This window comes from Xenopus laevis, chromosome 4S (genome assembly GCF_017654675.1).
Source record: "Xenopus laevis strain J_2021 chromosome 4S, Xenopus_laevis_v10.1, whole genome shotgun sequence".
Lineage (NCBI taxonomy): Eukaryota > Metazoa > Chordata > Amphibia > Anura > Pipidae > Xenopus > Xenopus laevis.
In genome coordinates, this window is record NC_054378.1 from 25,444,222 (window position 1) to 25,460,675 (window position 16,454).

General features: G+C 41.5%; 1 protein-coding gene across 4 annotated transcripts; it reads right to left on the reverse strand.

Annotated features, from left to right (window-relative positions):
• Nucleotides 1-1,168: 1,168 nt before the first annotated feature.
• Nucleotides 1,169-16,170, reverse strand: LOC121393206. 4 transcript variants are annotated; one of them, XM_041561087.1, is made up of 3 exons: nt 15,699-16,170; nt 14,829-15,103; nt 1,169-1,279 (listed from the first exon to the last, which is right to left on the reverse strand). In XM_041561087.1, the coding sequence occupies exons 1-3, from the start codon at nt 16,045-16,047 to the stop codon at nt 1,184-1,186; spliced, it is 720 nt and encodes a 239-aa protein (XP_041417021.1). In that variant the 5' UTR covers nt 16,048-16,170; the 3' UTR covers nt 1,169-1,183. The 4 variants fall into 4 exon arrangements, with proteins under 4 accessions (XP_041417021.1, XP_041417022.1, XP_041417019.1 ...); XM_041561088.1 differs by lacking the exon at nt 1,169-1,279 and adding an exon at nt 10,536-11,512 and having other exon boundaries at nt 15,699-16,168; XM_041561085.1 differs by lacking the exon at nt 1,169-1,279 and having other exon boundaries at nt 10,536-15,103.
• Between the last annotated feature and the right edge of the window lie 284 nt (nt 16,171-16,454).

Sequence of the window (16,454 nt, forward strand, 5' to 3'; positions counted from 1 at the left end):
TACACAGCTTTGTGATTAATCTTTCATTGTATATTTGAAATACCAGAGATCTACTATTCAAATTACAACATGTGAAGCTTGACCCTATAGATCTATTCCCCACAAACATGAGTTAAGGGCTGTGTGGGACACTTGTTACAAATAATAATAACTTTACCTAGTTGTGAAACCACAAGAGTATCTGGGCTTCATTCTCGTCACTTATACGAGGTGGTTTGTAGCACAAATTTTGTAGCGTCATTTCTTTTAAGCTTTTGCCCAGTCTAAATCCCTACCCAGAGACATTCTATCCCCTCCCCAGTGCCATCAATGGTTATTTCAAACTCTGTGCATTTGCCATCATATAGCTGAGGTTACTACTTCCCTTTTAAAATTTACGTTACTTAAAAGAGAATTATATCTGAAGTTAGTATTAACCTGTTTGCCTTGTAACAGAGGAACCTCCTTAGCTGGTAAACAGTCTACCTAGCTTCCATATAATTCTTTAGCTCACTCCACTTGCCTAGTTTAAACAATCCTCCAACCTCTTAGCTATTCTTGGGCCCCCTTCCATTGAGGTGCAATCCATGACAACTATATAGATTATACCCCAAAGAAAAATCAGCCCTGTGCTCTAAGAACCCAAACCATTCTTTACTACACCAAGACTTAAGACACACATTTAGCTCCATAAAATCACGCTGTCTTCCCAAACTTGCATGTGGCACTGGCAAAATTTCTGAAAAAAATTACATTGGAAGACCTTCCCTTAATCTTAGAGCCTAGATCCATGAACTCCCTCTTTAGAGATGGTATCTGCTGTGTAATTGTAATTTAATGCTGAATATATCCTGGAGAATATATCCTGAACTTTTAAATTATTCCCCTTGGCTTTCTAGATATTGACTTCACAGACACTTTTTAAAGAATCTTTTTTTTTAATCTGTGAGTTTGTATGTGAACACTGAAAGCTGTGATAATAAAATCTGAGCATAAATGTACAAAAATCTGCAACAAACCTGTAAATAGGCCTTGAGCGATGTACTCTGATTTCAGTTCATAGAATAGTCCTGTACTGGACGAACAGTGACTTGAAATGAAATAAAGAATCAACAACAGAATTCCCACCTTTTTAAGCATGGGAACATTTAGAATCCTGCTATGAACTTTATGTTTCTCACCAGTTTTTGCTTGTTAGGCTTTGCTATATGTTGAAGAAATAAATCTCCTGTGTTATCAGCAATGTGCAATGTGTTTCTGCCCCCTCCAGCTGCCCTCTGGTTAAGCTGTTGGCAAGGCCCTGTAAGGGAATTGGTTAAGGACAAATTGCAACTGTTCACGGCAACCCTTGATAATTCACTGCTCTAAGCTACACTACACTCAGCTGGGTATATATCTGGCTGCAGGCAACATGCATTAGGAGGTTTTTGCTTATCTCAGCAAAAAAGTTATTTATAAAAGAAACTGAAGCTTCATATATGATATTGTTACAGCCAAGGCCAGGAAGGGTATAATCCAGAACTATCATTTTGTTGTGTACATGGTAAAAGTAAAAAATGGTATACTCCATCTCTGATTTTTTTTCATACTGTGGTTTGTCTATCTCTCTGGCTATATTTTTTCTTTATAACCCATAGTGGCATAGATCATAGAATGTATGATGCTGATATAGAAATAAAGGTATGAGACCTGTTATCCAGAAAGCTGAAATCTGGGGCTTTCTGGATAAGGGTTTTTTCCATAATTTGGATCTCTATACTTTAAGAGTGTTATTTATTAAACTTCGGTCAGGCTTTTTGTGGCAAAATTCACATTTTTCAAAATGTAATAAAGCCTGAATACAAAAATCCTCCATCTCAGACCTGCCAAGGTTATGTAATTGCTTAATGACTTAATGGCAGAGGTCCCTATCCTATTTGGAAGCTTCTGTGGTCTATGCTGGAATTAGCCCTGAAAATTCGGGCTTTCAGACAAAAATCCCAAAAATTCAGGCTTTTCTGGAAAAATCCTGAAAAAATAGGGCTATTCGGGAAAAATTTGAAAGCATTGTACAATTCGGGTTTTCAATTTCATTGAGCTTTTACCCGAAATGATTAATTCAAACTTTTTTTAATAATAAGGTCAAATCATGGATTCTCGTTTGGTCGGACTTTTATTTCATTAAAAAAATAGAAAAATTCTGATTTTGATAAATAATCCCCTAAAGGGGTAATTTGCTAAGCTCCGAATACCCGAAATTCCCTGAAATCCGATTTATTTTTTTATGTTTTAATAGGCTTTTAAAAAAATCGCTAAATTTTCAGAATTTATTAAACCCCGAGGGCTAAAAAGCCTGAATAAAACATGGCATCTCAAACCTGTCGAGGTTGCATAAAAGTCAATGGGAACAGTCCCATTGATTTTTGGTTGTGTTGGGGGTTTCGGGCAATTTCACAATGTTTTCGGAGCTTTTGGGTGAAAACTCCCGAAATTTTAAAATTCACAAAAAAATCGTGAAAATCTGAATTTTTCCCGCAAAGCAAATTTTCGGGAAAATGTAATAATAAATAAACGTTAAAAACCAGAGCGGCTTGGATCGGAGTTTGTAGCAGCCAATATTTAGATACATTTGGACCTTGATAAATACCCCCTAAGTGTACTGAAAAATTATTTAAACATTTAAAAAACACAATCAAACTGTTTTGCCTCCAATAAGCAATACTTATATCTTAGTTGGGCACAATGTGCTGTTCAATTATATCAGAGAAAAAATAATTTTTTTAAGGAAAACTATACCAAAATAAATAGTTTTTTTCCATTTTAAATTAAAAGTTTATTTCATGCTTGCTTGATGACTTTCCAGCTATTTTAGTCTATTACCTGCAGATTGAATTTATTTAATTGAGGTAGCTATTTTTCCTGTCTTCCATGCTGCAATGTGAACGCCTCAGAAAAAACCCCCAAAAACACATCAGCCAATCCTGAAGGTCTGCTGGTTCCGGAGCTCTGCTGCCCTTACTTCGTCATGTGACATATTGCACTACAAGCTTACATGTTAGGGAGATTGAAGGGAGTGAGTGGTAAGGAAATGGTTAATACTGCTTTAGCAGAACTGGATTCTCTGTAGGTAAGGAGAAAGGTGGGCGGGGGAGTACTTTGAAGCAGGCAGCAACTGAAAGCCGGTCTCCTATCTACTTACAAAGAGGGGGGCAGCGTTAGGGAGAGCCCTTTGAAGCAGGCAGGCAACAAGCTGGAGGGGGAATGGGAGAGACGGAGCTGAAGTACAGGGAACTCACAGGCTGCAGAGGAAGAGAAACTAGGGACAGAAGCAGGAAGCTCCAGAGAGTTGAAGCTGGCTCAAAGGAAGGGAAACTGAATGATAAGCTCCTCCTCCTCCTTTGTGACATTTATCTAGCTCCACTTCTGACAGGCAGCAGGAAAAAGCTACAGTCGGGCTGTCAGACAGTTGGGTGCAGAAATTAAGAGTGGATTTATTTAGTGAAAAAAACCTTTGACGGAAAAACAACTTACCAGCCCTATGACTGCTTGCAGAACCATGTAAAAAACTCACCATGAAAAAAAGTGTGCAGTACGCTCACCAAAAATAAAGAATACACAAAAAAAAAAACCCACGTCATATTATCATCTCTCTTCTTCCACAACAACGAAGGGGATTTAACCTCTATTTATCCACACCCATAAGTAGATGCTGCCAGAGATTATGATGATGATGATGAAGAGCCATTGGCTGTCTCTCTGACTGCCTTTAGTAAAAGCTGTCTGCCAAACTGGGCATAAGTAATTTTTATTTTATTATGGACTAGATGTCCCTCAAGCCAGGTTCTCCTAAACGGATTCTCTAAACTGTTGTGTCATAGAGCTATGAAAAACACACTAATTTCTTCTTTTTTTTTTTGCTCTCTCTAGAGACACCTGCAATCATACCAATAACAGTTTTTTTAATGTGTGCTAGATTTCTCTAAAATGTTGTTATGTGGCCTTCTGCTACTAATAGCCACAATCTCAAGTCCTGCTGCTGCCTCTTAGCACTCTTCGAAGTCACACTAATTCATACCAATAACAGACTCGGTTTCTCTAAACTGTTGTTGTGTGTCATAGTGATATATTCTAATTTCTTTAATTTGTTTGTTCTCTTTAGAGACACCTGCAAAAAGTCTCTACAGCAAATATAGTTTGTATAACAATTGTTTCTCAACTAGTATACTGAAATAAAATAAAATAAAAGTACTGCTAGTGCAGTTGAAAGTAAAACTTTTTCAAGACAACAGCAAAATAGAATAGATAAATATTAATCATCTGCTTTAAAAACTATTACTAATCTCTTAAAGAGGTCCTCCCCCATACTTCACATTTTTATAGATGATGGTTTTCCAGAAAATATATCACATACCTTGTACAATTTATAATCTACAACAGCATGTGCTGTACAACACAAATTGAATTATGTCAAATGCCATCTCAACAGGCCCAAAAGGAAGAAGAAAGCCTGCAGCAGCACCACCCCCTTCCCCATCGAAGGCATCTGCATCTCCAGCTTACCGCCAAGAACACCTCCCCCACCCCCTGCATCACCATCATCCCCTGTTCCATAATTTTTATCACAGCTTACACTTCCAGCACTGCCTGCACCCCTACTGCAAGAACTACCTGCATTACTGAAGGATACAGGAACCTAGATAGAGGAACAAGAATGGGGCAATCAACTTGCAGCTAGAAAGAATGGAGAACCTGGAGCATCAGACAGCATGCATGGAGGAGATCTTGATGTGGACGGCCAACCCTCCTCCACTATGACAGTTACTTTTTATTCTTGAAAAAAGATTTTTATTTATATAGCACCAGCAAGTGCATAATGCTTTTATATTTATCACGCAAGATGCATTTGTTTTCATGTTAATTTTCTTTGACAAAATTATTTTTTATTTGTCAACTGGCAAATATGTTTAATAAACTATAAATGGTACATTTTGGTTAAAAAGCTAAATAGGTAGTGTAGTATTGGCAAACTTACAGTAGACAGTTAGTATGGAAAGCTATACTTTGTTTTGGAGGAAATAACCAATATGAAGGAAGAAGTGTTGGTGAAAAATTAGGGGCTGATGTATTATGGGTGGAGGATTTCAAAGATTGTAAACAGTTCAGCAGGAGTATGCTATACACCCCTTTAAGTTAGTGAAAGTCTGCTCCTCAGAAACAACTGCTGGTCTGGGGCAAGTCTTAATAATGGAGGATTTTAATTACCCAGATATTGACTGGAGCAACAATACAGTACAATACAATACAATACAAAGACAGTTAATGGAAATTTAATAAAAGTTTATGTCACAGGTTGTCACAACAGTCAACCAGCAATCATTAGGGATGTCGCGGACTGTTCGCCGGCGAACTTGTTCGCGCGAACATCGGCTGTTCGCGTCCGCCGCAAGTTCGCGAACGTCGCGCGACGTTCGCCAATAGGCGTTCGCGTCAAAATCATTCGACCATTCGATCGCTAAAATCGAAGGATTTTCGTTCGAATCGAACGATCAAAGCCATTGGATTGAATGAAATCATTCGATCGAATGGCTTCAATCGTTCGATTCGAACGAAAATCGTTCGATCGAACGATTAAAATCCTTCGATCGTTCGAATCGAACGATTTTCGGATGTTCGAAGTTCGCGAACTGTTCGCGAACTGTTCGCATTTTTTGCCGGTGTTCGCGAACGGCGTTCGCGAACACATTATCGGCGGTTCGCTACATCCCTAGCAATCATACTATACAGGATCTAGTGATCTCTAACAACCCAAAACATAGTTGAACAAGTAGTTTAACCCCCTGGTTAATAGATACCATAATGATGTCTCATTGAATGTTTGTTGCAAGAAGCAAAATTACACTGGGGCAACAAATCAAGTTTTAGTTCCTTAATGTACTTCAGAGCAATGGTTGGGGTATTATGTTTTCAGCTAACAACACAGAACAGAAATGGTTGTCATTTAGAATTATATTAAATCACTACTGTTCTTAATTTATTCCCATAAGAAAGTATAGTAAGGAATGCACTAGGTGGTGGAAAAAAAGAGTAAACAAAGCCATAGACCAGGGATACCCAAATTGTTCAACCCGTGAGCAAGATTCAGAAGTAAAAGGAGTTGGGGAGCAATGCTAGTATGAAAAATGTTCTTGGGGTGCCAAATAAGTGCTGTGATTGGCCATTTGGTAGCCCTATGTGGATTGGCAACCTACATTGAGGCTCTGTTTGGCAGTGCACCTGGTTTTTATGAAACCAAAACTTGCCTCCAAGCAAAAAAAAAATAATCATCTGCTTTGAGGCACTTGCACTCAGATTGATCATTCAATCCTTACCCTGAGAAACAGAGAGAGACATATTTAATAAGGTATTAGCATAAAACATCCTAAATATGAATGCCAGGGGTCAATTTCAAATATGCATAGATTTACTAAACTATATGGCACACAGAGACCACCAGATAGATATATAGCAGACAACATCTACATTGGCACAAAAAAATAATAACTACAAATTCCGCACATAGAGCTCAATTAAATTATGATGCAGAACTCTCCCTGCCTGGCTAATTTGACATATCAGTTTTGCTAACAGAAAAAGAAGGTTCTAGCTGAAAACCAAGATACAGAAGAAAATCGTGTGGTGAGCAAAAACATACTTGCACTGCCTGGCTAACAGACATTCAATACCTTTCTGTCCCTTAGAGACTCCTAACGCCATATGACTTTCTCACTGTATTCATTTTACTCCATGCACTCGTTTGCTTAAATGATGTTTCTCAGACTCCAAGCCCTGTTTAGCTTGTTCAGAATTCTATATATGCTCATATTTTCAATTTACAAATTGTGTTCCCCACATTATTTGGACAGGTAATAAGATGACACTTTCAGGTCTCCAGTTAAAATACTGCTTGATTTATTATAGTTAACAGCAATTGTATAGAACCCCCAGGGGGGACTAATAACCCCCCTCCCCCTCCTTCCCTAATAATAAAAAGCCAAATAAAAGTACAGGTTTTTATAAAAAACACTGCTTGATATGATTCAAAGTGCCAAATCTATCCTAAATATGAAATCCATTACGCATGAATTTGCAAGTTTGTGTACTGTCATATTATCATATTCCTCACAGGAATGTGTGAAAAGGACCTAGATGCAACAGCATGTCTTATAGTACATATACATGCAAAAACATTGTAGAATTCCATAGTACTGGAGAACTTTTCAGCTGCAAATGGTTTTCAACGAACAGTGTTTAAAAACAAAAATAGAAACTGCTTTGTCTCTTTGCTAGCCACCTATTACATTTATTTTTGCTCTACTCTAATCTCTAGCAATATATTATCACATTACAGAATATTTATTTTTAAAATAAAAAAATATTTCTAAGAAGAGGATAATTTTATAGCTTTATATTTATATACATTAATAGCGTGTTCTCAGAAAGAGAGCACTGACCATACGCAGGTCCTTGTTATTTTAGTTTTACTTCCTGCTTAAATAATTTTCAGTTTTCACAGGCCTCTCATTAACCTCGATGTGTCTAAAAGGGATCAAAAATCTACATTTAGCTACTGGTTACACTACTTATTTTAGGCAACTATCTATTTTAGACTTTCTTTTATTTTTGAATCTAACCTCTTGAACAAATTTGGAATTAGCTAAAAATTACTTTCCCACTATCATTATTATATTTTGGCTTTAAGACTAGCTATACTTTTTAAACTTTTCTTACTATGTCTCGGGAAGTAAGAGAATTACCTAAATAACAAATTACTATTTATAGAAACTATATTAAAGGGAAACTCCACAGACATTTTTTGCATAATGAAAGAAAATCTAATTCAAAGCAACATTGCGATAATGTGTTTGACAGCTTAACAGAAAGGATATATATATATATATATATATATATATATATATATATATATATATATATATTTATATATTTATATATATGTTTAATGAATATATATCATAAAGTTGCTTAGAATATAACTTATTATGTAATGGGATTATGCAAAAAACAATAGAAATACCAGTTTGCTGAAAAATGAGACACCGGCAGCGTTTCGCGAATTTTTCGGCCCAAATTCGCCCATCACTAGTGGCCAATGCATCATAATATACACAATTGCATGGCATTAGTGTGTAATGCTTTCAAAACAAGTCATTTGTGGATCCTGATACAAAAAGAAAAAAAAATAGGTGCAAGCACCATCCACCAGCTCAAGAAAACAAAGTGAGTGGTGTGCAGGGTCAGTAAATTAATCAATAAGTAGAGAGAAGGAAAGACAGACCCATAATAACTGCACCTCCCACCATCTCTATGTAGCACTTAAAATGTAGCTTTTAATATACCTAATTAAAAAATAGGTATGTCCAGGTATGTTGTTTGACATACCTATTTTTTAATTGGATATATTAAAAGCTACGTTTTTAGTGCTACATACAGATGGTGGGAGGTGCAGTTATTATGGGTCTGTCTTTCCTTCTCTCTACTTATTGATCTTGATACATAGTAACATAGTAAGTTAGGTTGAAAGAAGACACACAACTCTCACTGTAAAAAACCCCTTCTGAATATTTAGATGGAAACTCTTCTAATCAGGAAGAAACATTGTATTGTTGGATTGACATTAAACCCAGGAGCAATCCCTTGAGTATGTTACGTGTGCTGGAGTTACTTTGTATGCATTAACTGTGGAGGGGCCGTCCTCCTATACCCCAGGCACCGTACTTAATCATTTGGAGAGGCCAGGTGTGCGTGTGCAAATTTTTGCCTAATCGCTACTGGTAAATAAAGCATTAGAGAGAGATTATAATATGATACACTTATATACAGTATTTATAAATAATAATCATACCATCCCTGAAGTGTCTCTTCTCCAGCGTGAACTACCCCAATTTGTCCAGAATTTCCTCAAAGCTAAGATTTTCCATACCTTTTACCAGCTTAGTTGCCCTTTTCTGTACCCTTCAATAATGTCCTGTTTAAGCACAGCAGACCAGTGATGTGCGGGTCAGGATTTCCCTGACCTGCACCCGACCCTAACCCACCCTCCCTTAGCCCGCGCCTGCCCACATCCGTGGTTCTGAGTTTTTTTAATAGACCCACGCCGCCCTGCCCATAACGGGGGCGGGGTGAGAAAGGGGCAGCATCTATAAAAGATGAACACAGAAGTCAGAAGCCACCTGACTTATGTATGACTCAATAACGTCCATTAATTATTTTAACCACAATGAGACACAAAACAACATTTTATGGTGGAAAAAAGGCCGCAGCTTATTTATTAACACACACCAAGCTTTGTAAAACCATTCACCAACATACCCATAATATTAATCTTAATGTAACACATGCATAACCAATGAATAAGCTGTGACATATAAAATAATAGCCGCTTAAGGCTGCATAACATTTAACTGCTTAAGGCTGCATAACATTTAACAGTATCTTATAATGCATTCACATAACTTCATAATCAACCCATTCTCCAGACTAAGCAAGCCTCCGTCCTGTTTTCTCACTTACTGTGCCTCCTTGCCCCTTAGCCTAGCCCCAGGCCAATCTCACCTTAAGACTCCATCCCCCCTTTTTGGCTACCCATTAGGGCAGCCCCACACCGCCAAATCTGCAACATGGTAACCCCACCTTTCTATAGGGCGGGCGGGAAACACTGCTCCCTTGCTTCAGCTAAAGGTAAACCTGCTCTCCCGCACTTTTCAGCTCCCTTTAAAGGCTCGCTCAGACCTGCCTACAACCCCCACAATGCCCCATTAAGACCTCCCTTTAATCTCCTATTCGTCCCCTAAGTCATGCCTTACTCCGCTCCACCTGTCCCAGGGTCCCTCCATAGTCCTCTATTTGACGGTGGCTGGCAAGGAGAGCAGGATTAGCTCAACCTGCACCCGCCACCATCCCCAAAGAAGTGTGCGAGGTCTGCCCGAACTCACAGGTCCCACTGGTATTGGGCCGGCCCGCACATAACTACTGGAGACCAAAACTGTACAGCATATTCTAGATGGGGCTTTACCAGTGCTCTATACAGTGGAACAACCAAGTTTATTATCTACAAGGACTCCAAGGTCCTTTTCAATTATGGATTTGCCTAGTGTAGTCCCATTAAGGTGCATGACTTTATATTTATCAACATTGAATCTCATTTGCCATGTAGCTGCCCAGATTGCCAGTTTTCATCCATTTATAAGAGACTGTATGCAGTGAAATTCTCCCTTCATTTACTGCTGTGGATAGGAATTGTCAGACTGTCCCTAACTGCTCTGCAGGGAACCAATCATACTTATGAACTGCAAGGGGAGCCCCCGCCTTACTTCCTAGCCATGCAGAACTCAAGCATTTCTGTTTGTTTCACTGTAGAGTAGTCGGAGACTGTGTAGAGATTTGTATTGGATTTTATTTTTACCTTTATATCCCCTTTACTCTTTCCAACTCCAGCTGCAGGGACAAAGACCATTAGGCCAAGGATACCCCTATCCCCTGGGGCATCTCTCATCCCCCTCAAGAATGACACAGAGACTTAATTGGTGCAAAATATGTGTGGAAGTCACTTTCTTTATTTATTACTTTTTGCTAAAAAGGACTAGGTACCCCCTGACCCCCAGCTGCGGCTCCTATCACCAACCTGGGCATTGTGCCCACACCGTAATAGACAACCATAGGGAGCAGGGATCATGGGGCCAAGCGCCCTCTGTGACCAATCAGTCGCCCATCCTCCTGCTCCCAACCGTGTGCATAACTGGCGCTAACCCCAGCCCCTTGCATGACTCAGACAAGACCGTGCAGTCAAAGTCTGCTCCACACTAGTGACTCTCCAAAGGGTAGGCCTGCACTGTAACCGTCTTTTCTCCTGGAGCCGCACTGCCGCCACCCAATGGAAAAGGGGGGAGGGGTACCACCTGTCCTTTTCCATGGCCCACCTATACCTCCTGTGACTTCCACCACTCCTGAATAAATGACCCGATGTTCCCTAAAAACAGATCCAAACCCTCACTTGACAGATGAACTCCATCTTCCCTAAAGAACTGGTGTTGCTTACTTCTTATGTTGTCGTGCCTTATGATACCTTTCCCAAAGGAACACATGAATTTATGCATGGCCCGGTTCACTTTCTTTCTAGCTTTCTCCACGCCTTTGGGTGAAATTGCCCCCCTCCAATTGCTCCTCTGTATAATGTCTGACCAAGCTAACCCCCCGACCTTCCTGTTTTCCAGCATCTCCGACAAGTCGGCCCTCATGTTCTCTATGAGTGCTGGAGTCTTTTTTGACGTGAGATCGTTTCCCCCTGTATGAATTATAACTAAATGCACGAAATTAACTCGATGGAGCGCGTTATAGAACCTACCTTTTAGCTGCTCCCATCTCATACCTCTCCAACCCTGCCATGCCAACTTCATGTGTTCCTTTGGTAACCCCAGCTGTTGCCCTGCTGCATGCTTTTTGGCCCAAAAAATAAATGAGTGCCCTATGACCAATATGTTGACAGCAGATCCACACCTTTCTGCAAAGTAAATACATATGCAGGGTTAGCTTCCATTTCTCATTTTTTCCACGGGCCGTATATACTTCCTATATGCCTCTGATTTCCATCTCCCCCTCTTTTTTATCTTCTCTATACACTCCCCCCTCATTGCTGCCTCTGTTGCTGCACCTATTCTGAAAGAATGTGAACTAAATTTCTTTGGGTCCCAACCATTGACTATTACTGCCTTCTTCAGCACCTGGCTAAACTGGAAAGCAGAAAGGGGGGATGAGTCTTTGTGCAGTAGTAGCAGCTGCCCACCCCCGGGCCGGACTGTCCTATAATTCACCAGTGCCTTGACCGTACATGTTATTTTACCTGTGGCCTCTATACCTATCCACCTCCCTTTCCCTTCCTGATCAGTTTTAGATCTACTAACATAGACCAATGCTTTCCCCTCTTGTATAACTACGTGCTTGTCCATTAAACCTTTCCCTGCTGCCTTTTTTGATGGGGGGACCAATTCACTTAACCGCAACGCCCCCCCAAATGCTAATGTGAATGCTGCCCTGAACAGCATATATTCAAATTGATCAAAACAGACCTTTTTTAATGCCCTTATGACCAGAGTCAGCCTGCTTTCCACTATTGGTTCTCTCTCATCTACTCTAGGGCCCTCCGCTCTTGCCCATCCTTTTATAACTTTCCTAATTACTGGGCTGCGTACTATCTCAGGTCTACCTTCTGCTACTGAAAAATGGGAAATCGCCGCTAGCGTGGCGCTGGCGCCTGCTTTTGATTTTCCCTCCCTATACATTAACGCCAGAAATGACAACAAATCCTTAGTGCTGCCCTCCCTCTTACCGCTTTCGCAGAATAGTTGCCATCTTTTCCATGCCTTTTTGTATGCGGCAAGAGTTCTCTCGGATACAGATTTCCCGTACAGCTCTTCTAAGAGAGGTTCACCAACTGCCATAAATTATCAGGGCAATTATGAGGTGTTTTTGCTGCGTTGGGTGCCAATTTAAAGAAAAGATCCCATTTTTCCCTTGACAATGCGTCTGCCAATGTGTTCTCTACACCTGGGATGTGCTGCGCTCTAAATGAGGTGTTAAACCTCATGCAAATTAAAACTAACTGTCTCAATAGATTGATTACTGGGGCTGAATCCGATGATAAATTATTAATTGCACACACCACCCCCATATTGTCTGATATGAACCGAATTGCTTTATCCCTAAAATCTCCTGCCCATAGCTCCAGTGCTACTACTATGGGGAATAACTCTAGCAAAGTCAAATTCTTAGTTAAACCCAACTCACGCCATGCTTGCGGCCACCTGCCAGCACACCACTTTCCTGCAAAGTAAGCTCCATAACCAATGCTACCTGACGCATCTGTTAACAATTCCAATTCTCTGTTATTCCTTGTCTCAGATAACCATAACCTTATTCCGTTAAATTCTGTCAAAAAACTATCCCAAACACCCAAATCTGCTCTTAACTCCTTAGTTATCCTTATTTTGTGGAATGGTTTTTTAACCCCTGTCGTAGCCTTTTCCAACCTTCTCTTAAATATCCGACCCATTGGAATTATTCTACATGCAAAGTTCAGCAGCCCCAAAGTCTGTTGCATTTCTCTCAACGTTACTTTTTTAGTCCCCATTAAATTATGTATTGCCTGCTTGCTTTTTTCTACTTTATCCCTTGGCAACCTGCACCTCCTGGCTTTTGTATCTATCTCAATTCCCAAAAAGGTCAACTTTGTAGTTGGCTGCACTGTCTTTTCGTCCGCTACTGGGACACCTAACTCTTTTAGCATCTGTAAAAATATTAACAAGGTTTCCTGGCATTTCCCTGTTTGTTTGGGCCCTATGATTAAAAAATCATCTAGGTAGTGGGCTATGGCCGCATTCCCCGACCTTTGGCATATAAGCCAATGCAAAAATGTGCTAAACATCTCAAAATATGAACATGAAATTGCACATCCCATAGGTAAGCATAAATCCACAAAAAATGCTCCCTGAAAATAACACCCGGTCAACTTAAAACTCTCTGGGTGTAAAGGTAAAAGCCTAAATGCAGACTCTATGTCCACCTTTGCTAACAATGCCCTGTCCCCTTGTCCCTTTACGATTTCTAAAGCTTCGTCGAAAGACTGGTACTGCACCTTGCACTGTTCTTTATCTAGTGCATCATTCACTGATGCCCCTACTGGATATGAAAGGTGCTGTATCATCCTGAATTTACCCTGCTCTTTTTTGGGCACTACGCCTAGTGGAGATACCACCAGGCCCTCTATGGGGAGGACTTCAAATGGCCCTGCCATCCTACCTGCTTTTACTTCTTTTTCAATTTTTTGTTTTAAAACATCCTCATGCTGGCCAGCTGATTTTAAATTTTTATAGATTTTACTAGGGGGGGGTGTTTGCGCTACTGGAATCTTAAAACCATCCAAAAAACCCTTTGCTAAAAATACTGCTGCCTCTTTATCTGGGTAACCAAGTAATGACTCACTTAGCTTGCCCATCTGCACTGGCGTTGCCGCTCTTTTGCTGAGCGCCTCGAAAGGGCTGCCTGTTTGCTTGGGTCTCCCTTTTCCTGTTACATTCACTTACAATATGAGAAGATCCACATGCAGAGCATGCATGCCTAAATTTGCATGCATACCCTCTATTACATCTCCTCTCGTTGTATGCGAAACACACGTTCCTTGGTTTGACCTTATAGCTCCCTTTGTTCACATTATGGCTTGTACTACTCTCTTTAGACACCAACCTTGTCCATAAATCTATGTCCTTCTGCCCAAAAGATAACATTTTACTATTTACAATCTTTTTCCTGAAAGCCTGGTCATAATCATACCATGAAGTACCCTTGTAAAACAGATATGTGTCAATTATTGTATCAATGTACTTTATGATATTCAAACTCTGCTCCGGCTTTTTAACTAGGTATACGCTTGAAAAAACCAAAAAAACCTTTCAACCAATCAAATATCGATTTTCCCCTTCTCCCTTTTTCCTCCTGTTTCACCCCTTCTTCCTTTTCTTGAACTGCTTCCCTAGTTAAACTGTAAATATCCACAAATTTACCCTCTTCTATAGACTTTCTCGCTTTCTTAGGTAAATGTGCTGCAGTCTCTGTAAGTGCGCATGCATATGTATCCCCAGCCCCAGCTAGGACCATTACCGGAGTGGTTTCTTTTGAATTTTTCTCTATACCCCCACCTTTCTCTTTGCCTTTCAGATACTTCTTAAGTATGGCCACCATTTTACCCCCTTCTGACTCACTATCTGAATCCTCTGAATCAGAATCCAAATCAATTGGTATGTCATGTTGCACATTCAACTCACCCATAGGTGCCTCCTTTGCAGCGATTGCCACGATTGGTCTCTGTGTGCTTGTATCCTCTTTCTGCACCCTTGTATTTGCTGGATAGGCTTCTTTTTCCCTCCTTGTTGATGGGCCTGCCTCCTCCTCTTGTCTTTGCGTTCTTTCTCTCCTCCACTGCAACCAGCTCTCCTCTTCCTCCCTGTTTCTAAAATGGAGACTCGGCACCCGATAACCATCCCAATATGGAAACTCCTGTCCCACTGCCCATCCAGGTATCCTCTGGTTATACCATTGCCTATGTGCAGGAAAAAACTCATAATTATTGTCATAACCTCCAAACTCAGTATTACAACCATCCCCCTCCCACATGGCATTAAAACCGTTTCCGTTCCACTGTTGGCAGCCTCTATGACCCCATCCCCTCTGGGGGTTCCGTTGCTCAAAAACAGGTCTGTTGTTTCCCCTAAATCTGAAACTCCCCCCTCCCCTGGTCGCTGGGGCTTGGAAATGTTCAGCACCCCATGCATGGCCATGTTCTGATCCTCTGCGTCCCTCCTCCTCAGGGTTGGGGGCAGCTTCCCTCCCCCAATCCTCTTCCCCTGGAAGCTCCTCTATGCTTGCTCTGCCACCCTGGAGGGAACAGGGGTCGTTGGTGCTGGATCTGCCCCCTGAGGGTATCTGTGGGGCCCTATTGACTATGCCCCTCGTGCCCCCCCCCCGTCCCCTTGGTGGTGGCTGGTGCCTTATTGCTTATGGGGTGTAATGCATTGGTGGCCGTGGGAGACTCGTTGGTGGCATAGGGGGGGGCATTGGTGGCCGTGGGAAAAACATTGGTGGCAGTGGGGACCCCCTCCGAGCCCCCCACCCGCCTCCCCCTTGAACCTCCAAACCTCTTCCTTGGATGCTCCTTGTTGTGCTGCTCCCCGATCCTCTGTGCGCCTCCAAACTTCTTTCTTTTCGCACCGCCGGTCCAGCGCTGTTCGTCGATCCGGAAGTGACGTCATCTTGATCCGGTTCTCGTTCTCGCGATGCTTCCTCCTCTTCGCTGACGACGCCGTCTCTTCTGCCGCATCCACCGCTCGCTGACCGACTCCTGACCTGCAGGGAACAACTTACCCTCTTCTTGGGCCTAGCGATGTCCCCTGCCGAGCCTTCTGTCTCTTCCCGGAACCTCCTGGGCATCAGGGCTTTCCTCTTCGTCGCTCCGATTTCCACCCCTTGGGCCGCATTCGCCTCCATCTCAGCGATGACCGGATCTCTTCAAGCTGCAGATTTCCTGGTGAGTTCTTGCCGCACAGCTCTTAGCGATCTGCCTGAAACAAAAACAAAAATTAGTCTGCTGCTCCTGGCTTGGTTTCCTCCTTCAGCATCTGTCCCTTCTCTGCCCCAGCCCCCTTTACCTCCCCCAGCCCGCCCCCTTTTTTACAGCCACCAGGTATCTCTCCCTTTGTTCCCTTTGTATGTGTCCAGGGGGAGGGAAAGGGGGGGCTGGGGTGGCAAACAGCCCCAGCTGCGTGACAAAGTACCTAAAGCCCTGGGGGAAGGGGTCCCTTGCCTAAGTCCCACTCTCCCCTATACAGGTTTCGTTCCCTCGAAGCCAGATTTAAACAGATAAACTGGGATTCTATTTGGAGGATTATTTTGCT